Below are 18,422 nucleotides of genomic sequence, written 5' to 3'. Positions count from 1 at the left end.
GCTGCAGCTTTTCCAATATTTCCAAAAGAAAATTAAAATACTTACACTTCACATGCATACAACATAAATGGCGTAAATAACTTGTCAAAAAGATTTAGTGAGACATTTACAGGTAAATCAAATTTTCAACATTTGTAAAAAATAGCTGACATTGCACGGAAGGCTCCTCAATGGCAATCTTGAATTAACCATTATGATTGAAAATGATACCGAGATATTTAAAGCAAAGGACAATCTCTAGATTTTCTCCATTGAAAACTAACTAACTGCTAAAAACTAATATCAGCTTTTCTAGAGACTTATACTTAAGTTTTACAATATTAACCTTTTATTTCCATTTCTCAGAAATCATGCATACGGTGTATTGCTTTCTGTAACACTTCTTTTGTTGTAGACATGATAATAATTATTGATTACAATGTCATCAAAAAGAACAGTCTGACAGCCATTGTGCAGTAGATAGTCCTGTAGGTCATTTATAAATAATGCAAACAACAAGTGTTTTAGGTGTGCCTTCAGGAATGCTTTCAATAGTTTGTGTCTGGCAGAGTGACACCCAAAATGTGGATTTGGGTAGAAACAAAGGCAGAGGCACATTTCTGAGTGATACAAGTATAGGACTCGATTGTTATATGCATTAGATGAACGTAGCCTTATTACTCTTAAAGATAAACAGGTACTACCTTTAAGGCATAAACTGCTGCTGTTGCCGACTCACCAGAAATCCCAGGTAGCAGGGGTTAGGTTGAGCAGGTCCTGGTCATAGCCTTTATGCTCCACCAGATATCTGGCAAAGCTCTCATAGATCAACTGCAAAAACAAAGAGGAAATAACATCACAAGAATGAGCAGCACGGTCATAATGCAAATGACAACAACAAGGGAATGTAACCATGTGCCACTGAATGCCAAGAATATACAGTTTATACATACGCTGACAGGATGATCACACTGGCTGAAGCTGTGATGATCAGTGAACACTTGTCTTTCAGCTCACTAATGTTTTGACACTTAACAATGTTCAACACATGAACAGGATTATGCTGGCAGGAAATGTGGAATTTATTTTTCTGTTTGATTTAGTTAGATCGTTTGTACAACACAACATTGATTTACTATCATCATCTTATAAACTTGAAATGGTGAACATGTGAGCCAACAACTGCCTGTGCACACATCCAACAGACACAAAGAAATGTTGATAGGAGTCACGCTTTCTCTGTTTCAACCTTTCCAACTCCTAAGAAAAATATTAGTTGCTAACTTTCTGTTTGCCGTCCTCTACGTGCTGGGCAGGTAGCATACAGTGGAATGATTACAGCTATATTGCTGAAAACAGCTGCCTGAGGCGGCTTGAAACAGCACAGATGAGAAGGGCTGGAAAACCTAAACAATGAGGTAACAACTCCACAGGGCTGAGATTAACTACAGAATTGGGTGTTAATTCCCTGTGGTCTCATCATAAGGGACACATTTGACCTTACACATAGTCATTTGAGCCATTGTAAATATCAAAGTTATTGTTTAGTGCAGTTTTACGTTTAATCTAGTTATTTTTTACATTTACGGTTAACACATTATTGGTCTTTGATACACATTTGGTTTAAAGAGAAGTCTTGTGCATGGCTGCGTCTGTATAGGGAAAGCTTTTTCAGTTAACTCAACTAGTTAGTCAGAGAAATCCTAGCAGAAGTAGTCAACGGAGAATGTGTTTATTGGGCAACCCTTTTAGGGTTCCCTATTCTAGGCTACTGCACTGACAGTATTAGTAGACATACATACACATACATACACATACACATACATGTGACATGCAAGAGAGCGCATACATGAACTGCAGGCCTCATGAACCAGGCCATAATGGGATTTAACAGTAATTTAGGTGTTGTCCCTCGGTGTCACAGAATCCAGCTATACCCTTTAAATATGCAGTTATTGTAGCTTCTTATAATAGCAAATGGATTATGATATGAGAAGATGCTGTTGCCAATAGGTTTCAGAGAGGATTTAAAGACATGTATGACAATCACCGCCGACGTTCAACCTGTGAGTCACGCAGAGTGACTGCAGCATCAGGAGCATCGCATCACATTGTACACATCTCTCCATAAATGCAACCACTAAGCACACTGAGAGACATTTTCAACATAATTAATTGGTGCAGGTAAAACATAATTGACAAGTGACCGTGGAGCGTATTGACGGTTCCGTGCTATTTTTAATCCAGATGTGTTGCAGATCGAAGCGTCACGGCCACCGTATGGTTATGTATTGGAGCTAGCTGCACGCGCTCCACTCACACACTCACCCTGGAGGTCTCCTTCAGATGGTAGCGGCAGAGCGTGTGATCCAGGTCAAAGCCGATAACATCACTGTCCGACAGGCTGAAGTATTCGCTCATTGTTGCAGACGCTGGGGGAACCGCGGGGAAAGCGCTCCGGAGCCGAACGAACCCGTACACACATTAACTCGCGCACGAGACCACTGATGTGTCACTGTCACTGACACTGCGGTCTGTACACGCGCCTCTCAGTCTGCGCTTACGGTACCGAGCAAACAATTCACCGAAGCCGTTTATCGAAACCCGAATCGATTATCAGTGAACGCTTAACGTCAATAGGTTGTTGCTCATATGGAGCCAGAAGTTAAACTCCTGCTGTATGGAAGACGAAGGCGGCAGAGAGGTGGGCGAACGCGGGAGCGTGCAGTGCTTCCGGGTGGGGAACGAAACCGTAACACACAGTGTATATGCGCATTATCAACCAACCCTACAATTACCTACAGCTAGTGTTTTAGCATTTTTTCACTAACTTTACTATTTCGGTTCAGTCTCACTTAACTCATCAGTCATCCAGCAGCAGCAGGCAGCTGGAGGATCGATGATAAACCCTACACTACTCACTACTACTACTCTCCAGCACCACACAGCAGGTACAGTTAGTAACTAACTGGTTAGAGAGGCAGAGGTTGTCCTTGCTTTGGGTGACTTGGACTCATGATCTCGATTATCAAAGAAAAATAAATTCAGACAACTTTAATTGAATGTTGTTTTAAATGTGATCATTGTCTTGAAAGCATTGTAGGCTATATATTGTAAGCAACTTGCTGTTTAACACCACTCATTCTCAGAGTATGCATCAGCAATGATATTTTAACAACATATTAAGATATAAGTTACTTTATAATGGTGACTTTGATAACTGAGTTATAGGTTTGAGGTTGAGCTCCCAGTTTCTCTCTCGGGCTCACACGTTGTCTTTTGTGGATTCATCTTGTGACTTTGGTGTCTAATAATTACAAGCATCTCAAAAGCTTTATTGTCATGCGTAACAGCTACAATGTCATTTTTTGGCAATGACCATCTTAAGTCCCAGGCTCCTCCAACAATGCAACATACAGTATAGTAAAGACATAAAAAAAAGAAATAAAATAGTGCCATAAGAGACATAATGGTGTAAGTAAAGTGCAGGAGTAAGTAGAATATATACATATAACATAGAATTAGATAAAACAGACTGTACAATTGTAAATGCAGTGCAGTAGAATACATACTGTATACTGTAATAATATATGAATATGTGGAATAAACAGATATATGAACTGTAAACATATGTAAGTCGTGACAGTTTACAGAGCTCAAATTCACTAAGAATCATTTAGTTTTTGGTAATTTAATTGTGTGCTATTTTCATGGTTAAACAACAACATCCACAAAAGTTGTTGTTGTACTATGCTCAACCCTAGGAACGTTTTTGGCCATGATTTTGAGTTGTATCATTATTTTAATTTTTTTATTTCATAGTTGTGACTTAATAAGTACATTTTGACTTACTATGCCATACTTTTTACGTAGGCCTACACAAAACTAGTACCACCTCATTGTGACTTACCGTGATTAATAATTATTTAGTCAATTCCTATACTTTATGGGATTTGTTCCCTGGCAGAAATAAGCTTCCACAGTGATCTCATAGTTATGAGAACCTCAATAAAAAAAGATATGGCAACAGGAAAAGTTGACGCATATCTCCAAAGTAATCAGATGTTCTTCCATCTGTTTCAGCTGCTGTCCTCCAACAAGGCCGCCAGGGGGCACATGACGTCATGAAAGTGAGCCGCTCCCCATGCATTTCTCAGCAGGTGCAGGTGATGATTACGCTGCAACATGAACCATAAACTGAACCAGGAAACTTAGGAAAGTGGCAGCAGTCACGTCGCTCAGTGTGAAGTGTTATGTGCTGAGGTCAAAGACACTGCTGCCAGGTCCTGGGATTAATACAGTGACTCAGTATTTGAATGAATGTGGATCATGAGCGAGCAGAAGGGATTCCCCCGAACTATTTCCACTTATTGCTGACACGGAATGACTTGCTGTGATTGACGGCCAAACCATGGAGATCCAACAGAGGTTTTCTTCGTGCTGGGAGAGTTTTGTGACATGTTTAAAAAAACCGAACCAATCTGAAGGGAACACCAGGCCTGAGGAGAAACCTCACACGGTTGTTGTAAATATCGGTGCTGATCACATTGATTCTAAACCATGTTCACCGCCGGTCCCAGCGGGGGATTATTACATCGCCCAGTATGATTACTCCGCTCGTACTGAGGAGGACCTGAGCTTCAATGCCGGGGATACTTTAGAGGCTCTGGATAAAAGTGCTGGTGAATGGTGGTTTGCGAAAGCCATCAACGGGGTCTCGGCCCCCAAACAGGGATACATCCCGGCTAATTATGTGGCTCCCGTGGAGAGTATTGATGCAGAACCGTAAGTGTCATCATCATCATGTAGTATTTTCTAAAATAGTGATCCCCTCTTTAAAACATAATTGAAATCTGTGATTTTATTTTCCATTGACATTGCTGTCCAAGATTGTCAACACGTTTGGAATGCATCCTATCTGACAGATCTTAAGTTCTCTAAGAACCATAACTTTGTCATTTTGATGGAGGTAAAAGGCTGTAAGATGTTTTTTGTCTTTAGTGCTGAATAATGCTACAAAGTAAAGTCTTGGGTTAAACTAGTTAATGATTGTCTGCAACCAGGAAATGTAGACTTACAGGTTAATGATTACCATGCTTGGAAGCCTCAACAGTGCATTAAAATGCCTTGCTCACATTTGTGTATGCTCTGCAGCTAGCAGCTATGACTACATCATTCGGGAAGGTTACAGAAACTGGTTTTGCAGCAAACTTATGTTTGGCTACAAGTAGCCACTTCAACATGCTATGAAAGGCCTTGCTCAGATACAGTATGTGCTAACCTCTCCAGACACCGAGTTCACTAATACTACTCAGGAGTTGGACTTCTGTGTTCTTTATTGCTGAATTGTCTGCAATGCATTCTCAGCCTACTTCTCAGTGGAACCAGTTTCTTCTCAGCTGTACTCTGGTTTTCCGCTTCTGTTCACTGGGATACAAATAGTTGTGAATTAAATTTTCCTAATAACTTAATGCATCACATTTCCATTCTTGAGCTGGTTTACCTCTGATAAATATGAACTGATTAGTTACCAGATTAAGTTTTTGGATTCAGTTTCTAGTTTAATCTGGTGTGTGTGTGTGTGTGTGTGTGTGTGTGTGTGTGTGGCCATGGAATTATTTAGGGTAATACTACTGATGTAAATCTTTAAAAAAAAAAAAAAAATCAGGCTTTGTTAGCAAATCAATAAATTGTTGGTTTGGGATTTGTCGACAAAGGTAGAATATGACCAGATTATTCCCTTAACACTATATCTTAAACATTGTTGATTGGGTAAAAGTGATGGTGGTGTTTTTAGTGCTGCAGACCGGATAAACAAGACAATTTGCAATCAATTACCAGTGCAGCTTTTGGCACCCTGATAATTATTTCTATTCAGAAATGGCAGTTATATTTGACCAGCTCTGCTTCTTTGCTTGAATTTGCAGATGGTATTTTCCCAACACCAAGAGGCTGGATGCAGAGAAGATGCTGTTGGCAGGAGGGAACCATCATGGTGCCTTCCTCATCAGAAACTGTGAAAGTCAGAAAGGGGAGCGCTCCCTCTCAGGTAAACTGTTAGTCGCAGCTTAAGCTTTGAATTCTCCTCTGAAACCAAACACTCATTTAAATGAACTTTATACCTTTTGCCCATTTGTTTATTTAAAAGGAACATTGCATATGGACATTAACAATAAAAAGGTATGTTGACCTTGAAAGATGAAAACACACTTGTTTGATTCAGCAGAAACACACAGAGGCTTTGATGGCCTTAAGCTTATGGTGATGTGAGCGAGCTTTCTAACAGCAGTCTGTGATATAACTGAGGCAGTATGCTGACTGGAGGTGGGGATTGGGTTTCCCCTACCATAGAACGTGCTGCAGATCTCTAAATGGGTTTTCCAGGTTCTACTAAATAGTGAAGTGAAGGTCTAGACAGCCACACTTTTAGCATGTAAGTTATGAAGAACAAATGAAATGATTTCCCCATAGAAATGGTGTGTGTGTGTGTGTGTGTGTGTGTGTGTGTGAAGCCAGTTAATGACTGATGTGTGAGAGATAACCCCTGATGGAACAGTTTATCTAAGAAATGCTGAACAATATAATTGTTGTTATAAATATAATAATATAAAAAAGCAGCAATGATGGAGAACAATACAATATTTAACACAAGTTGGTCAGACATAATAATATTTAAAAATGTTTAATGGGCAACAATATAGTTTAGGACCTCCATCACTACATGTATGTACAAATGCAGAAAGGTGACACGTTGAACAACTTTTCTCGTCAGATTTATTTAATGGACTTCTGTATAAAAACTAACCGACTGAATATTTACGGAATGAGGGGTTAGTAAATTGACGTTATATATTTATGAATATCTGTATTTCACATTTAAAGTAAACTTCTTAACCTTAATGCGTCACTAATCGATGTTTTCATATAAAGCATGGGTTGGAATGTGAACGATTGACAGAGAATTATCACCAGTTCAGCTCTAAATAGCCTCTTTCAGCTGCTTGCTTAGTTTTTTTGTAAGCACTCTCATCACTCTCATGAACCTCATTTCCAGCAGCAGCTGTCTACAGGGGAAAAGCTCTGATGAACCCACCGTAAACTACCTGCTCTGCAGCAAACGGCAGACAACTGTTAAACTTAATGGAGCAATGTCTGTTTTCTGTTTACAGCCACCAAGGGGCACCACACCACAGTTAGTGGAGTTACTACAAGCACGCATCTAGCAAGAAAAAATGCTATTTTGACAATAGCAAGTCAAAGGAATAATACAAATCTTATTTTCGACCTCTTTAGCCTTTTAGAACGTCTTGTGCTGGCTGTGTAAGCAAGACCTTGACTTGCTTTGATAAAAGACTTTAGGCCTACGGTACATGAGGAAACGTCTACAGGTCTTGAGTATAACATGCATGTTGACTTGTCTTTCAGTGCTGGACAGTGGGAAGGTGAAGCATTACAAGCTGAGAAAACTGGAGAACGGTCACTACTTTGTGTCGAAGAGCCGATCCTTTGCAACACTGCAGGAGTTAGTGGAACATTACTCCAAGCAGCCCGATGGCCTCTGTGTGCGTCTGGGTGAGCCTTGCAAAAAGGTAAAACGCACATCCAGTTTCTTTCCTAAATTCCAATATTGCCTTGTTTCTATTCCTAAATGTGAGTTTGCTATACATTATAAAGTCCCATTCATATCATTAAACCGTAACTCTTCCTGTCTGTGTAGATGGAGGCTCCACAGACTCACGGCCTGTCCTATAACACGGTGGACCAATGGGAGATTGACCGCAACTCCATCAAGTTGCTGAAGAAGCTTGGAGCCGGTCAGTTTGGAGAAGTGTTTGAAGGCCTGTGGAACGAAACCACCGCAGTCGCAGTGAAGACCCTCAAACCAGGTACACTAATGCCTCCTTTTCTCTAAACCAAAAACATGCTATTATTAGGAATGAGAAGCAATTTGTTGAGTGGAAGTTAATTTGATTTGATCATGGGTAGATATGGGATCAGTGAAATCTGAAAAGGAATTCAATATCTAGCTATATAAATCTCCTATAAATCAGATGGTCCTATTTAATTTTTTTCCGTCTTCATGAGCTTTAAGTCGTAATGTGAAAACAACACGGACGCTACAAAGAAGATTTGTGGTATTTTATTGTCTGAGCCACCCGACATGTTTCTGCGTAATATAACATCAATACGGCAAGTCGTGTACCTTATTCACTGACCTTCCCATTTGTTGTTGCGACCTTCGGGGGCATTCACATGAATTTTCCCAGTCGTGAACAAATTTTACCGATTACTCCAACACCCCATGAATACAGCACAAATGTCCTATCTCTCAAAATGAAACAAGTTAAACAATATATCCGCCCTGTTATTTGGATCCACTCCAAAATACCGTGTGTCCTTCCTTGGCACATGCTTTATACGTCAACCAAGTTTCATGAAAATCGGGTCAGTAATCTTTCCGTAATCCTGTTGACAGACAGATAGACAAACTAACCACGCCAAAAACTTGACCTCCTTGGCGGAGATTATTATGACACCTATCCGTCTGTATACAAATGAGTTTACAACCACTACATCAGATACTGTGCATCCCAAAAGATGTTATAATGTTGGATGTTATAAAACACTTGTCAAAGTTCCGCTCCTGATGCACCATCACTGAACAAACTATCGCAGATGCCATGGATGCAGAGGACTTCCTGAGAGAGGCTCAGATCATGAAGAGGCTGCGGCATGCCAAGCTGATCCAGCTGTACGCTGTGTGTACCATGGAGCAGCCCATCTACATCATCACAGAGCTGATGAAGAACGGCAGCCTGCTGGAGTACCTCCAACGTAAGGCAGCCTCACTTTGATCTACTCATGTGATTATGAGCTACTGCTACTTTATGACAAGATCAGAGTCCAGTGCTAGATTACAAGGGTCAGGGTGACGGTAGTGATTTATCCCAGAGCAACAAAACCATTTTAGATCCTACAGTTCATAAATCAAAACTTTGTGCTGCACATATTTCACATCATGAATTTTATTTAGTCTCAGTCAGAGGGTCCAGTTGCCTATAAATCAATTTCCTTGTATACAAAATCTGTTCCAGGTTCTGGCTCCGCCCACTTTCCCATTGAGTTCATCTTACATTTTTTGCTTGAATCTTTTGTTTAAATGAATGTTAAGGAATGATGCAGATCAAACCCTGATGTCTGGCTGCAGGAGTTCATTCTAAGGACACACACTAATGTGAACCTGTTGGCATCAAGCCAGCACTGCATGACCATTTTTGAGTTTGTTGGAGAAGACAATGGATTCACTCGATTTTTTTTTTTTATTTACTGAAGATTAGTCTGTCATCTTAGGTTACTGTGTGTGCATGAGCGTGTGTCTGTGGGTGCGTGTGTTCACTGTTCAAATCTATGTGGAGTTGCATGTATTTATCAACTTCAAGCTTCGTAAACATGCATTACATGTTTAATTTAAATGTGCAAATGGCATGCACACGTTCATGCATCTGAATGACAGTGGTTGTTGCAGCTAAAAAACAGCCATGGTCAGCATTCACTGCATTGCAATACACAGCAGACAATCTGTGCTTTGTGGCAGACTTTGTTTTTTTTCTTTATTCTTTTTTGTATTTTGCCTTAATTATCGGTCGGAGCTGCAGGATTGTGACACACACCCCTGCTTGGAGTCATAACTCAGTCAATTCTGGAGACACAAACATGATGCACATCATTTTAGATTCAGTGTGACTTATATGCTCCTTGTAACTCCAGAACTTGCCTGAGAATCTGAATCTTCAGTAGAACAGTAATCCAATCATAGCTGTCTATAGATCTGTGTAATTCAACAAACTTTTAATGGTGCCAATTTACCAAAAGTTAAACAAATGTATAGGCTAAAAAACCAAGCTCCAATTGTATTTTTTTAATAATTTTTTTAGGCAAGCTAGTTCCTAAACTAAAAGCATGATTCTCTCCCAGACAGAAGTAATGGTAATAGAGCTGCATCTGGAGTGTCATCCCGGGGGCTTGCTGTCATTACACAGGTTAAACCCAGAGCTCCACCAGCACGCTGTGACTCCCGCTTGGGTTTGTGCTCACTGAATTTGAGTTGCTGCTGTTGGTTAGAAAAAAACTAGACATCTGAATAAGTCTTGGGGGGGGCTTTAGGCAATTGCCTGTAGGATGTTTTTAATTAATGTTCTGACATTTTGTCGACAAAAGGACTGTTAAGTTTAATTAAAAGAATACGTTATTATATTATACAAACATCATTTTCTGCAGTTTATAATCAGGAAAGGATGACTATTCCTGGATGGACTGAGGGCAGTGGTAGCCTCTTTAGATGCTGGCTGTTCAGTGTGGCATAAACCAAATGTATAGGAACACCAGTAGTAGACTGAGAGTGACCCCGATGCTGATTTTAGTATTTTGAATAAATAATAAAAAAACTTTTTTTTTTTTTTTTTAGAAATGCTTTATTTTGCGTAGGTGCTGGGACATGTGTAGTGCTCAGCTCTTGGACACGCATGCTGTGATGCGAGAGATGTAGTGTCACTCGTGTGTCTGCAGCCCATAACTCTCCTTCCTACTGTCACCTCGCTAGGACATGTTCACAAGTACAAAGTAAAACACAGTAGAAGTGGTGTTCTTCATTGACAAAATCTTCTTTAGCTGAGTTTTAATGGTGCAGATATGCAACAGTTCCATTTTATATTGTGGCCAGAAAACAGAATGATGGTGAATCTGCTGTCCGCTGTCCTTTTTTATCTGACAAAGTTGATGGATGGATAGAAAGAAAAAGTAATGAGTATGAGTTATCGCCCATCATGCAGTTAAAAGAGCGTAATTCGTGTTCAGACAATTAGATTTGTGTTCCATGTTTGCCCCCAGCATTGACCAAGATGTAGAAATGAATAAAACCACCATATAATGCAAGGTTGTTGTTTTACAGTTACATTTCTCCAGATTCTTCTGAATGATATTTCTTTCTCTGCCAGCGTACCAGGGCAGGGCTGTGACTGACTATGTGCCTCTTCTTGATTCCAGAGGATAAGGGCACCACGCTGGGGACCTCTGACCAGATTGAGATGGCTGCCCAGGTGGCAGCAGGCATGGCTTTCCTGGAGTTACAAAACTACATCCACAGAGACCTGGCAGCCAGGAACGTGCTGGTGGGCGAGAACAACATCTGCAAGGTGGCTGACTTTGGCCTCGCCAGGGTCTTCATGGTGGGTTTGACATTTTAAGTGGTGTTGTGTACTGTATTAGCAAGTGTCATAGTTAATTAGACACTAAAAAAATTCTTTAGTGAATGTATGTTTTGAAGCTTGCTATGTGTTGGACCTGTAGCTGTATTTTAATGCCTTGAAATGAAACCAAAACAAGCCTGCATTCTCCACTAAGTTCAGATGCTGCCCTTATTTACTGGCATGCATTATATGGCTAAATGTATCCTCCACACCCCCAAGCCACACAGGCGTTCTGCGACTGTAAAGGTCTTTACACTAAGACTGACAGTGAAAACCTGTATTTTGTTTCTAGAAAGAGAATGAAAATGTGTATGAAGCCAGAGAAGGAACTAAATTCCCTGTGAAGTGGACCGCTCCAGAAGCCATCCACGACAACAAGTTCAGCATCAAATCGGACGTTTGGTCCTTCGGAATTTTGCTGTATGAGATCATGACGTTTGGACAGATGCCTTACCCTAGTGAGTCTTTCATCATGCTTGTCATCAATGATTCTCTGAAAATAGTTAAAACATATGAGTGATGTATTCAGAATTTTCTGAAGAGTTAAAATATAGTTGTTCTATGATTTTGAAGTAGCTGTTAAAAAGTCTGTAAACAATAAAATGCAAAATAATTGTCTCATGTAAGATTCTAATGTCCTGTGATTCTCCAGACATGACCAACTACCAGGTGGTCCAAAGGCTTCCCCAGGGCTACAGAATGCCGTGCCCCCCCAACTGCCCCAAAGTCATGTATGACATGATGACAGACTGCTGGAAGGAGAACGAGCAGGACCGGCCCACATTCGAGACCCTGCAGTGGAAGCTGGAGGACTTCTTTGACCTGGATGTCACCTCCTACGACGACGCCGGCCGTTACTAGCAGACGACCAGACTGTGACACTTGGCAAGAAAGAGACAAAAAAAATTAACCATTCTTTCATCACTAAACCGAAATCACCTGAATCCAAACATACATCGATGTTTTAACCGATTCAAATGTAATTTAAAATGTAAAACTTTCAGACAGGCTGCTGGATGCATCTCTTTTAAAGCACACTTGATTGGAAGAGATAGAAAGCTGCTTTCTGTCCAGCTCGACCAACTGGTTCTTCTTGCACTCAACAATGTGTGCCATACATTCTTTCCACTGGCTACCTGCCAAGCTGCCGCAAGGTACCTGAGAGGAGTCATGAGTCATGTCACTTACAAGCTCTGTCCGTTTGGCTTGTATCTCCAACTCCGCCTATTCCTAAATGTATATGTAGCGACCAGAAGTGTGTGATTCAAAGGAGGGAGACTGTCTGGGGCCACTAAATAAAAGAATAATAAGTATCTCCTTATTAACACACTGCTTGCATAAAAATGACTTAATTCTAAAGGTCCACGCCCTCCATGGCATAATGAAGTAGTTGCTCTTCAGTTACTAAAGAGCTAAATATCAAAGGGACATGGTCTAGTCTGTATGGTGCTCTGGTGTCTTGAAGGGAAAACAAACAAATAAATAATATAATACGCCTCAATCATCCAGCGTCTTCGTGGTAGCTCCACTCACTGCACCTACAAATCTGCAGTGCACATTATGTGTTAGTCTTACAGAACTTTCAGTGTAATGGCTCAATGACTGAACAATGTGACACTGGAATGGAGTCCTCCTTTTGAATGAGTTGTGTTGTGTTGTTGAGACGGCACAGCTAATCCTATGCTAACATGCCGAAGTGTTGGAGCCTGGTGGATTATCTCATGCGCTGACAATTCTGGATGTCTTTAGTGTCATGAACAATATATTTTTAATTGTACATTATAATCATGGCAGTGTTTATATAATCTTCTGTTTTAACATAATTAAATGACTTCTATTTACTAAGATCTTTGTTTGGTTTTGTTTGGTGCTGAACTGCTATTGTAAAGCTTGTTTTGAATTAAGTACATCAAGGTCAATCAGAAGACATAAGAAAACAGATAAATGTTCCGGATGAGTACATGAGATGAGCATGATATGAATAATATGTTAATATAAAAGTCAGCAGGCTCCTGTTGTGTTCTTCTTCTATGGAACGATCTCCCTGCTGACATCATTCTGCTGAATCACTTCAACTTTAAACCATAAGCTCTTCAACTATTGTCATGGCCTCTGGTGCCTCCACACCTGTTGCCATTGTACTTCCATCTCTCAATGTTTAAGGCCTTAGCAATCAAAGTCTGTCTGATCTGCGGACCAGCATGTTGATAACTTCCTGAAAAACATTGTAATTCTCTGTTTGAGCATGAGTAGCCCCCCGCCCCAATTGCTGATTCCCATTCTTTGTACATGTTCACTTATTATTCACCTGATTGTCATTCTGTTTCTTCACATTGTGATTGTTATATTCTGTGCATGTGACATGTAGGCTACTGCATGTCTGTATGTCATACCTGTCAACCCTCCCGTTTTTCCCGGGATTATCTCGTATTTTTCCTTCTATCCCGCTGTCCTCCCGTTTAAATATTTTCCCGTATTTTTAACCTTTCAAAAATAAAAATAGGCCTAATTTAAAAAAGTGTACAGTGGTAAAGTGGTCTCCGGTAAAGCAGGTGGCAGTATTATGTTTAACTTTAGTTGAAAAATGTTATCCGCCAGTAAACACACAGAAGAAGAAAACAGGAACAATAACACAGAAGGTGAACATATGATGAGAGTCACAGTGAACGGGAGATAGATGGAGACGCAGTTGTACCTGCCAAACAAGTTAAAACTTTATGTAAGTACCTGAACAAATGGGAGGAGACCTTCCCTTATTTATTAAAAGCAGAGTCGGGCAAACTCGTGCTTTTTGTAAAGTGCCATTCAGATGTTAACATCGCACACGGCAGAAAAAGCGTCCAAGCACAAGCACGCCAAGAGGCACAAAAACATCCACTGTCAATGACTTCATGTGTGATAAGAACTGTTTCAGAGGCAAACCAAGTGACCAAAGCTGAGGGAAAGATGTCGATGCTTTGTGCCAAAATAATGTAGCCTTCATCTAGCCTTGAGGCAGGCAAAGTCTGCAACCTATGTTTACAACAAGTCCCTTGCAGATGCTAGGGACTCCCACACTGAATAAAATGTATATATGCAATTAAAATACATACATCTTATAAACATGTCTGTACAAGTAATACATACTTTAAATAAACATGTATTTCCTGAACCAGTCCCTTATGTGTTTACATTTACATTATTATAATGTAAATGTAGACACATAAGGGACCCATATAATGTCATTATATGGCTGGCTGGCTCAGCTGTTCAGGTATGGGCGGAGTCCGCCAGAAAATGTCCCTTATTTTGAAATTCCAATGTTGACAGGTATGCTGTATGTCCCTAATCTGCTGCTCTTCTTCCTTTATCCCTCCCCATTAAACGTTTTAGTTGTATGTTGTACAGATTGTAAAGCACTCTGAGACAAATTAGTAATGTGGGACTGAAATACTGCTACAGGGGTGCAGTGGTAGTCTAATGGATGAGGTGCAAAGCACATAACTGCAGTGTCAACAATTTGCTTCTGGATTGGGAGCTGTGTTGCACTTCACACCCATCTCTCTCTCTCCCCATGTTTCCAGCCAACTGTCAAATGAATGCCAACAAATATTACAAAGGTCTGAATAAAACAAATATGAAAATATAAATTATGAAAAGTGACATTTTCATTGTAAATTGGTCTTTTATGTAATTATTTTTACCATTTCCTATTTTTTTCAACAAACTACCCAACATGAATGAGTCACTTGGTAAATCTATTTGAATCTCTACAACATTTGATATCACAGTTTGAAAATTCCTAACATTAAAAACATTAGTTTTATTAAAGAATGTGCCTACATGTAATTACTCAATTTGTCCACACGGTGGTGGCGACACACTCCTGATATCAGAGTGCAGCCAGCAGAGTCTGCAACCCTTGGTGACAATGTGACTGGTACATCTTTAGTGTGTGCACTACAAGCTCTCTGATTTATATTCATTTAATTTAGCTGACGCTTTTGTCCAAAGCGAATAAGTGCAAACAATCATGAGGATACAACTCTGAACAGCAAGAACCTTCAAAGTACATTAGCTTCAAATAGGTGAAATAATTTAAGTGCAGAACAATAACTTCAAATAAGCTAAACAAAAGTGCAACATACAGAAATTCAACAAATCATAAATTCAACTATTAGCTACAAATAAGCCAAACCAATGTAAGTGCTATATACAGAAACAAGAATATATATATATATATATATATATATATATATATATATATATATATATATATATATATATATATATATATATATATATATATATATATATATATATATATATATATATAATATATATATTTAAAATTAATTATTATTTTTGATTATTATTGGCCGAGGTGCAGTCGAAACAGGTGCGTTTTCTGTCAGCCAGGATAGCAAACAGGCTGTCTGTCCGTCGAAAGTATAAAAATGCGGATAACACTGCAACATTCACAAGGATTAATCTGCAGAACTCTGAAGATCTAGATCTTAGATCCAATGTTCATGCCTGTGTTTGTTCAGATGGCAATAGCTCTTCTTGTTGGTGAATCTCACATGTTCATGTCTGAAAGCTTTCACACATCCACCTGTTGGACAAAGACATTCAAACCAAGCTGTATAAAAATGTCTCTCAAAAATAAACTTTAGTTATCTGCCCTCTCCGCCAGTGACGCTTGCAAGTGCTCAATAATAATTCAGGACTGGTACATGTTGAAAGTGATTGTTGCTATTGGCCTTATTATGTCCCAAGGCTAACCTCATGCAGCACTGTAAACTAGTGATGTGTCCTTTCGTGTCGAGGCTTCGAAGGGTGTGTCGAGTAATCGCGGAAGATTTTTGTGAAGCGCGTATCGAGGCTTGTGTTGATGACGTATGTGATGACGTTCGAAGCCGTACCACGTGACTGATTCAGGAACAGGTTTGCGGGTTTGGCGTGCGATTTGAAATATAAGGGGGAGCGAACCGCAATTGAGCCCCCTCATAATCAACACTTTATATAATATATAATTTCTGGGTTGTTGTTGTCGTAGTATGCATTGTTGCTGTTGAGTTGTTGGTATCGCGTTTGTATTGGATCATTATGGAGCCAGCCAACTAGCGAAACAATTGTTATGCACGCCAGCATCATCTTCCTTGTGAGAAAGTAAAGATACCAAATCTAAATCTGTTGAAATAATAATGTACATCCAACGTGTACATTACACATCCCTGGTGGCGCAGCTCGTAGAGTAGGCGATCCACAAATGCTTGCCGCTGCGGCCCGAGGTTCGAAAAAGACCTGCTGTTATTTGCTGCATGTCATTCCCCTTCTCTCTGTCCAATCTTAAACTGCACTATCATTAAAGGTGTAAAAAGCCCACATTTTTTGCCAGGCACTCTCTTCTCAATAACACGTAATAACATCAATCTTTATTTTTAAATAGAACATTATATTTAAGCAATAGCTCACGACAGGCCGTGGTATATGCTCATTATATCACAGTTAAGGGGCGTGGTACAACCCCCTTAACTGTGATATAATGACCATATATCACGGTCTGAAGTGAGCTATTGCTTTTATAAAACGGTTACCAAGTGGGGCAATATGAAAGGAAAATACACACTCTAATTTGAATAGTTTTTATTATTAAATATTGACGTTCAAAATAAAATAGTCCCTCCGTTGACTTCTGCACAATAGTGCGAGGTGCGAGGTGGTTGCTATGCATACTCCTGTTGAAGGTCACAGACCGATGATGCCATAAGGACCACATCATCTGCAAAGAGCAGCGATGAGATCCTCAGGTCACCGAACTGCAACCCCTCTCCTCCACGACTACGCCTCGATATCCTATCCATGAAAATCACGAACAGGATTGGTGATAAAGCGCAGCCCTGGCGGAGGCCAACATTCACGGGAAACGAGTCCGACTTACTGCCGAGTATCCGGACACAACTCTCGCTTTGGGCGTACAGGGATTGGATGGCCCTCAAAAGTGACCCCCTCACCCCATACTCCCGCAGCACCTCCCACAGTATCACCCGGGGGACCCGGTCATACGCCTTCTCCAGATCCACAAAACACATGTAGACCGGATGGGCGTACTCCCAGGCCCCCTACAGGATCCTTGCGAGAGTGAAGAGTTGGTCCGTTGTTCCACGACCAGGACGGAATCCGCATTGTTCCTCTTCAATCAGAGGTTCGACTACCGGCCGAACCCTCCTTTCCAGTACCTTGGAGTAGACTTTACCAGGGAGGCTGAGAAGTGTGATACCCCTGTAGTTGGCACACACTCTCTGGTCCCCCTTTTTAAATAGGGGAACCACCACCCCTATGCTACAGTCACTGGATCGGTTCGCAGCCGAGTGTGAAGCGGTTGGGATGAGGATCAGCACCTCCAAATCTGAGGCCATGGCTCTCAGCAGGAAACCGGTGGATTGCCTACTCCGGGTAGGGGATGAGCCATTACCCCAAGTGAAGGAGTTCAAGTACCTCGGGGTCTTGTTCGCGAGTGAGGGGACGATGGAGCGAGAGATCGGCCGGAGAATCGGAGCAGCGGGGGCAGTATTACACTTTACCGCACCGTTGTGACGAAAAGAGAGCTGAGCCAGAAGGCAAAGCTCTCAATATACCGGTCGATCTTCGTTCCTACCCTCACCTATGGTCATGAAGGCTGGGTCATGACCGAAAGAACGAGATCACGGGTACAAGCGGCCGAAATGGGTTTTCTCAGACGGGTGGCTGGCGTCTCCCTTAGAGATAGGGTGAGAAGCTCAGCCATCCGTGAGAGACTCGGAGTAGAGCCGCTGCTCCTTTACGTTGAAAGGAGCCAGTTGAGGTGGTTCTGGCATCTAGTAAGGATGCCACCTGGGCGCCTCCCTAGGGAGGTGTTTCAGGCACGTCCAGCTGGGAGGAGACCCCGGGGAAGACCCAGGACTCGGTGGAGAGATTATATCTCCTCACTGGCCTGGGAACGCCTCAGGATCCCCCAGTCGGAGCTGGAGGATGTGGCCCGGAGAAGGGAAGATTGGGGTTCCTTACTGGAGCTGCTGCCCCCGCGACCCGATCCCGGATAAGCGGTAGACGATGGATGGATGGATGGTTGCTATGCAACAACACTAACAGCTAGCGAACATATTAGACAGACAGACAGACAACGTTGATGATTATTTGGTCTACCTGCTCTTCACGTAGCTCTGCATGTCGTCT

The 18,422-nt window shown here is 41.1% G+C and overlaps 2 protein-coding genes across 2 annotated transcripts in view; one reads left to right on the top strand and one right to left on the bottom strand.

The window, feature by feature from the left end:
- nt5dc1 (5'-nucleotidase domain containing 1) overlaps positions 1 to 2,696 on the bottom strand; it is a 66,670-nt gene extending 63,974 nt beyond the window's left edge. The window contains exons 1-2 of the mRNA XM_029425176.1: positions 2,308 to 2,696; positions 719 to 810 (exon numbers count right to left, since the gene is read on the bottom strand). Of these exons, the coding sequence (XP_029281036.1) occupies positions 719 to 810; positions 2,308 to 2,400 (185 nt within the window). The 5' untranslated portion in view covers positions 2,401 to 2,696. The remainder of the gene's footprint in view (positions 1 to 718; positions 811 to 2,307) is intronic.
- A 1,457-nt stretch (positions 2,697 to 4,153) lies between these two features.
- frk (fyn-related Src family tyrosine kinase) lies at positions 4,154 to 13,072 on the top strand. Its single transcript, XM_029425459.1, has 8 exons — positions 4,154 to 4,764; positions 5,907 to 6,028; positions 7,405 to 7,568; positions 7,697 to 7,865; positions 8,656 to 8,814; positions 11,023 to 11,204; positions 11,518 to 11,683; positions 11,878 to 13,072. The coding sequence occupies exons 1-8, from the start codon at positions 4,391 to 4,393 to the stop codon at positions 12,084 to 12,086; spliced, it is 1,545 nt and encodes a 514-aa protein (XP_029281319.1). The 5' UTR covers positions 4,154 to 4,390; the 3' UTR covers positions 12,087 to 13,072.
- The last annotated feature ends 5,350 nt before the right edge of the window (positions 13,073 to 18,422 follow it).

This window comes from Cottoperca gobio, chromosome 24, assembly GCF_900634415.1.
Source record: "Cottoperca gobio chromosome 24, fCotGob3.1, whole genome shotgun sequence".
Lineage (NCBI taxonomy): Eukaryota > Metazoa > Chordata > Actinopteri > Perciformes > Bovichtidae > Cottoperca > Cottoperca gobio.
This window is presented reverse-complemented; position numbering and strand designations above follow the sequence as displayed.

Bases quoted from the DNA above. Each gene is read 5' to 3' on its own strand.
- frk (XM_029425459.1), top strand. From the start codon at position 4,391: ATGGAGATCCAACAGAGGTTTTCTTCGTGCTGGGAGAGTTTTGTGACA. The intron at 7,866-8,655 runs GTACACTAATGC...AAACTATCGCAG, and splicing joins AGTGAAGACCCTCAAACCAG to ATGCCATGGATGCAGAGGAC. The intron at 11,684-11,877 runs GTGAGTCTTTCA...GTGATTCTCCAG, and splicing joins TGGACAGATGCCTTACCCTA to ACATGACCAACTACCAGGTG.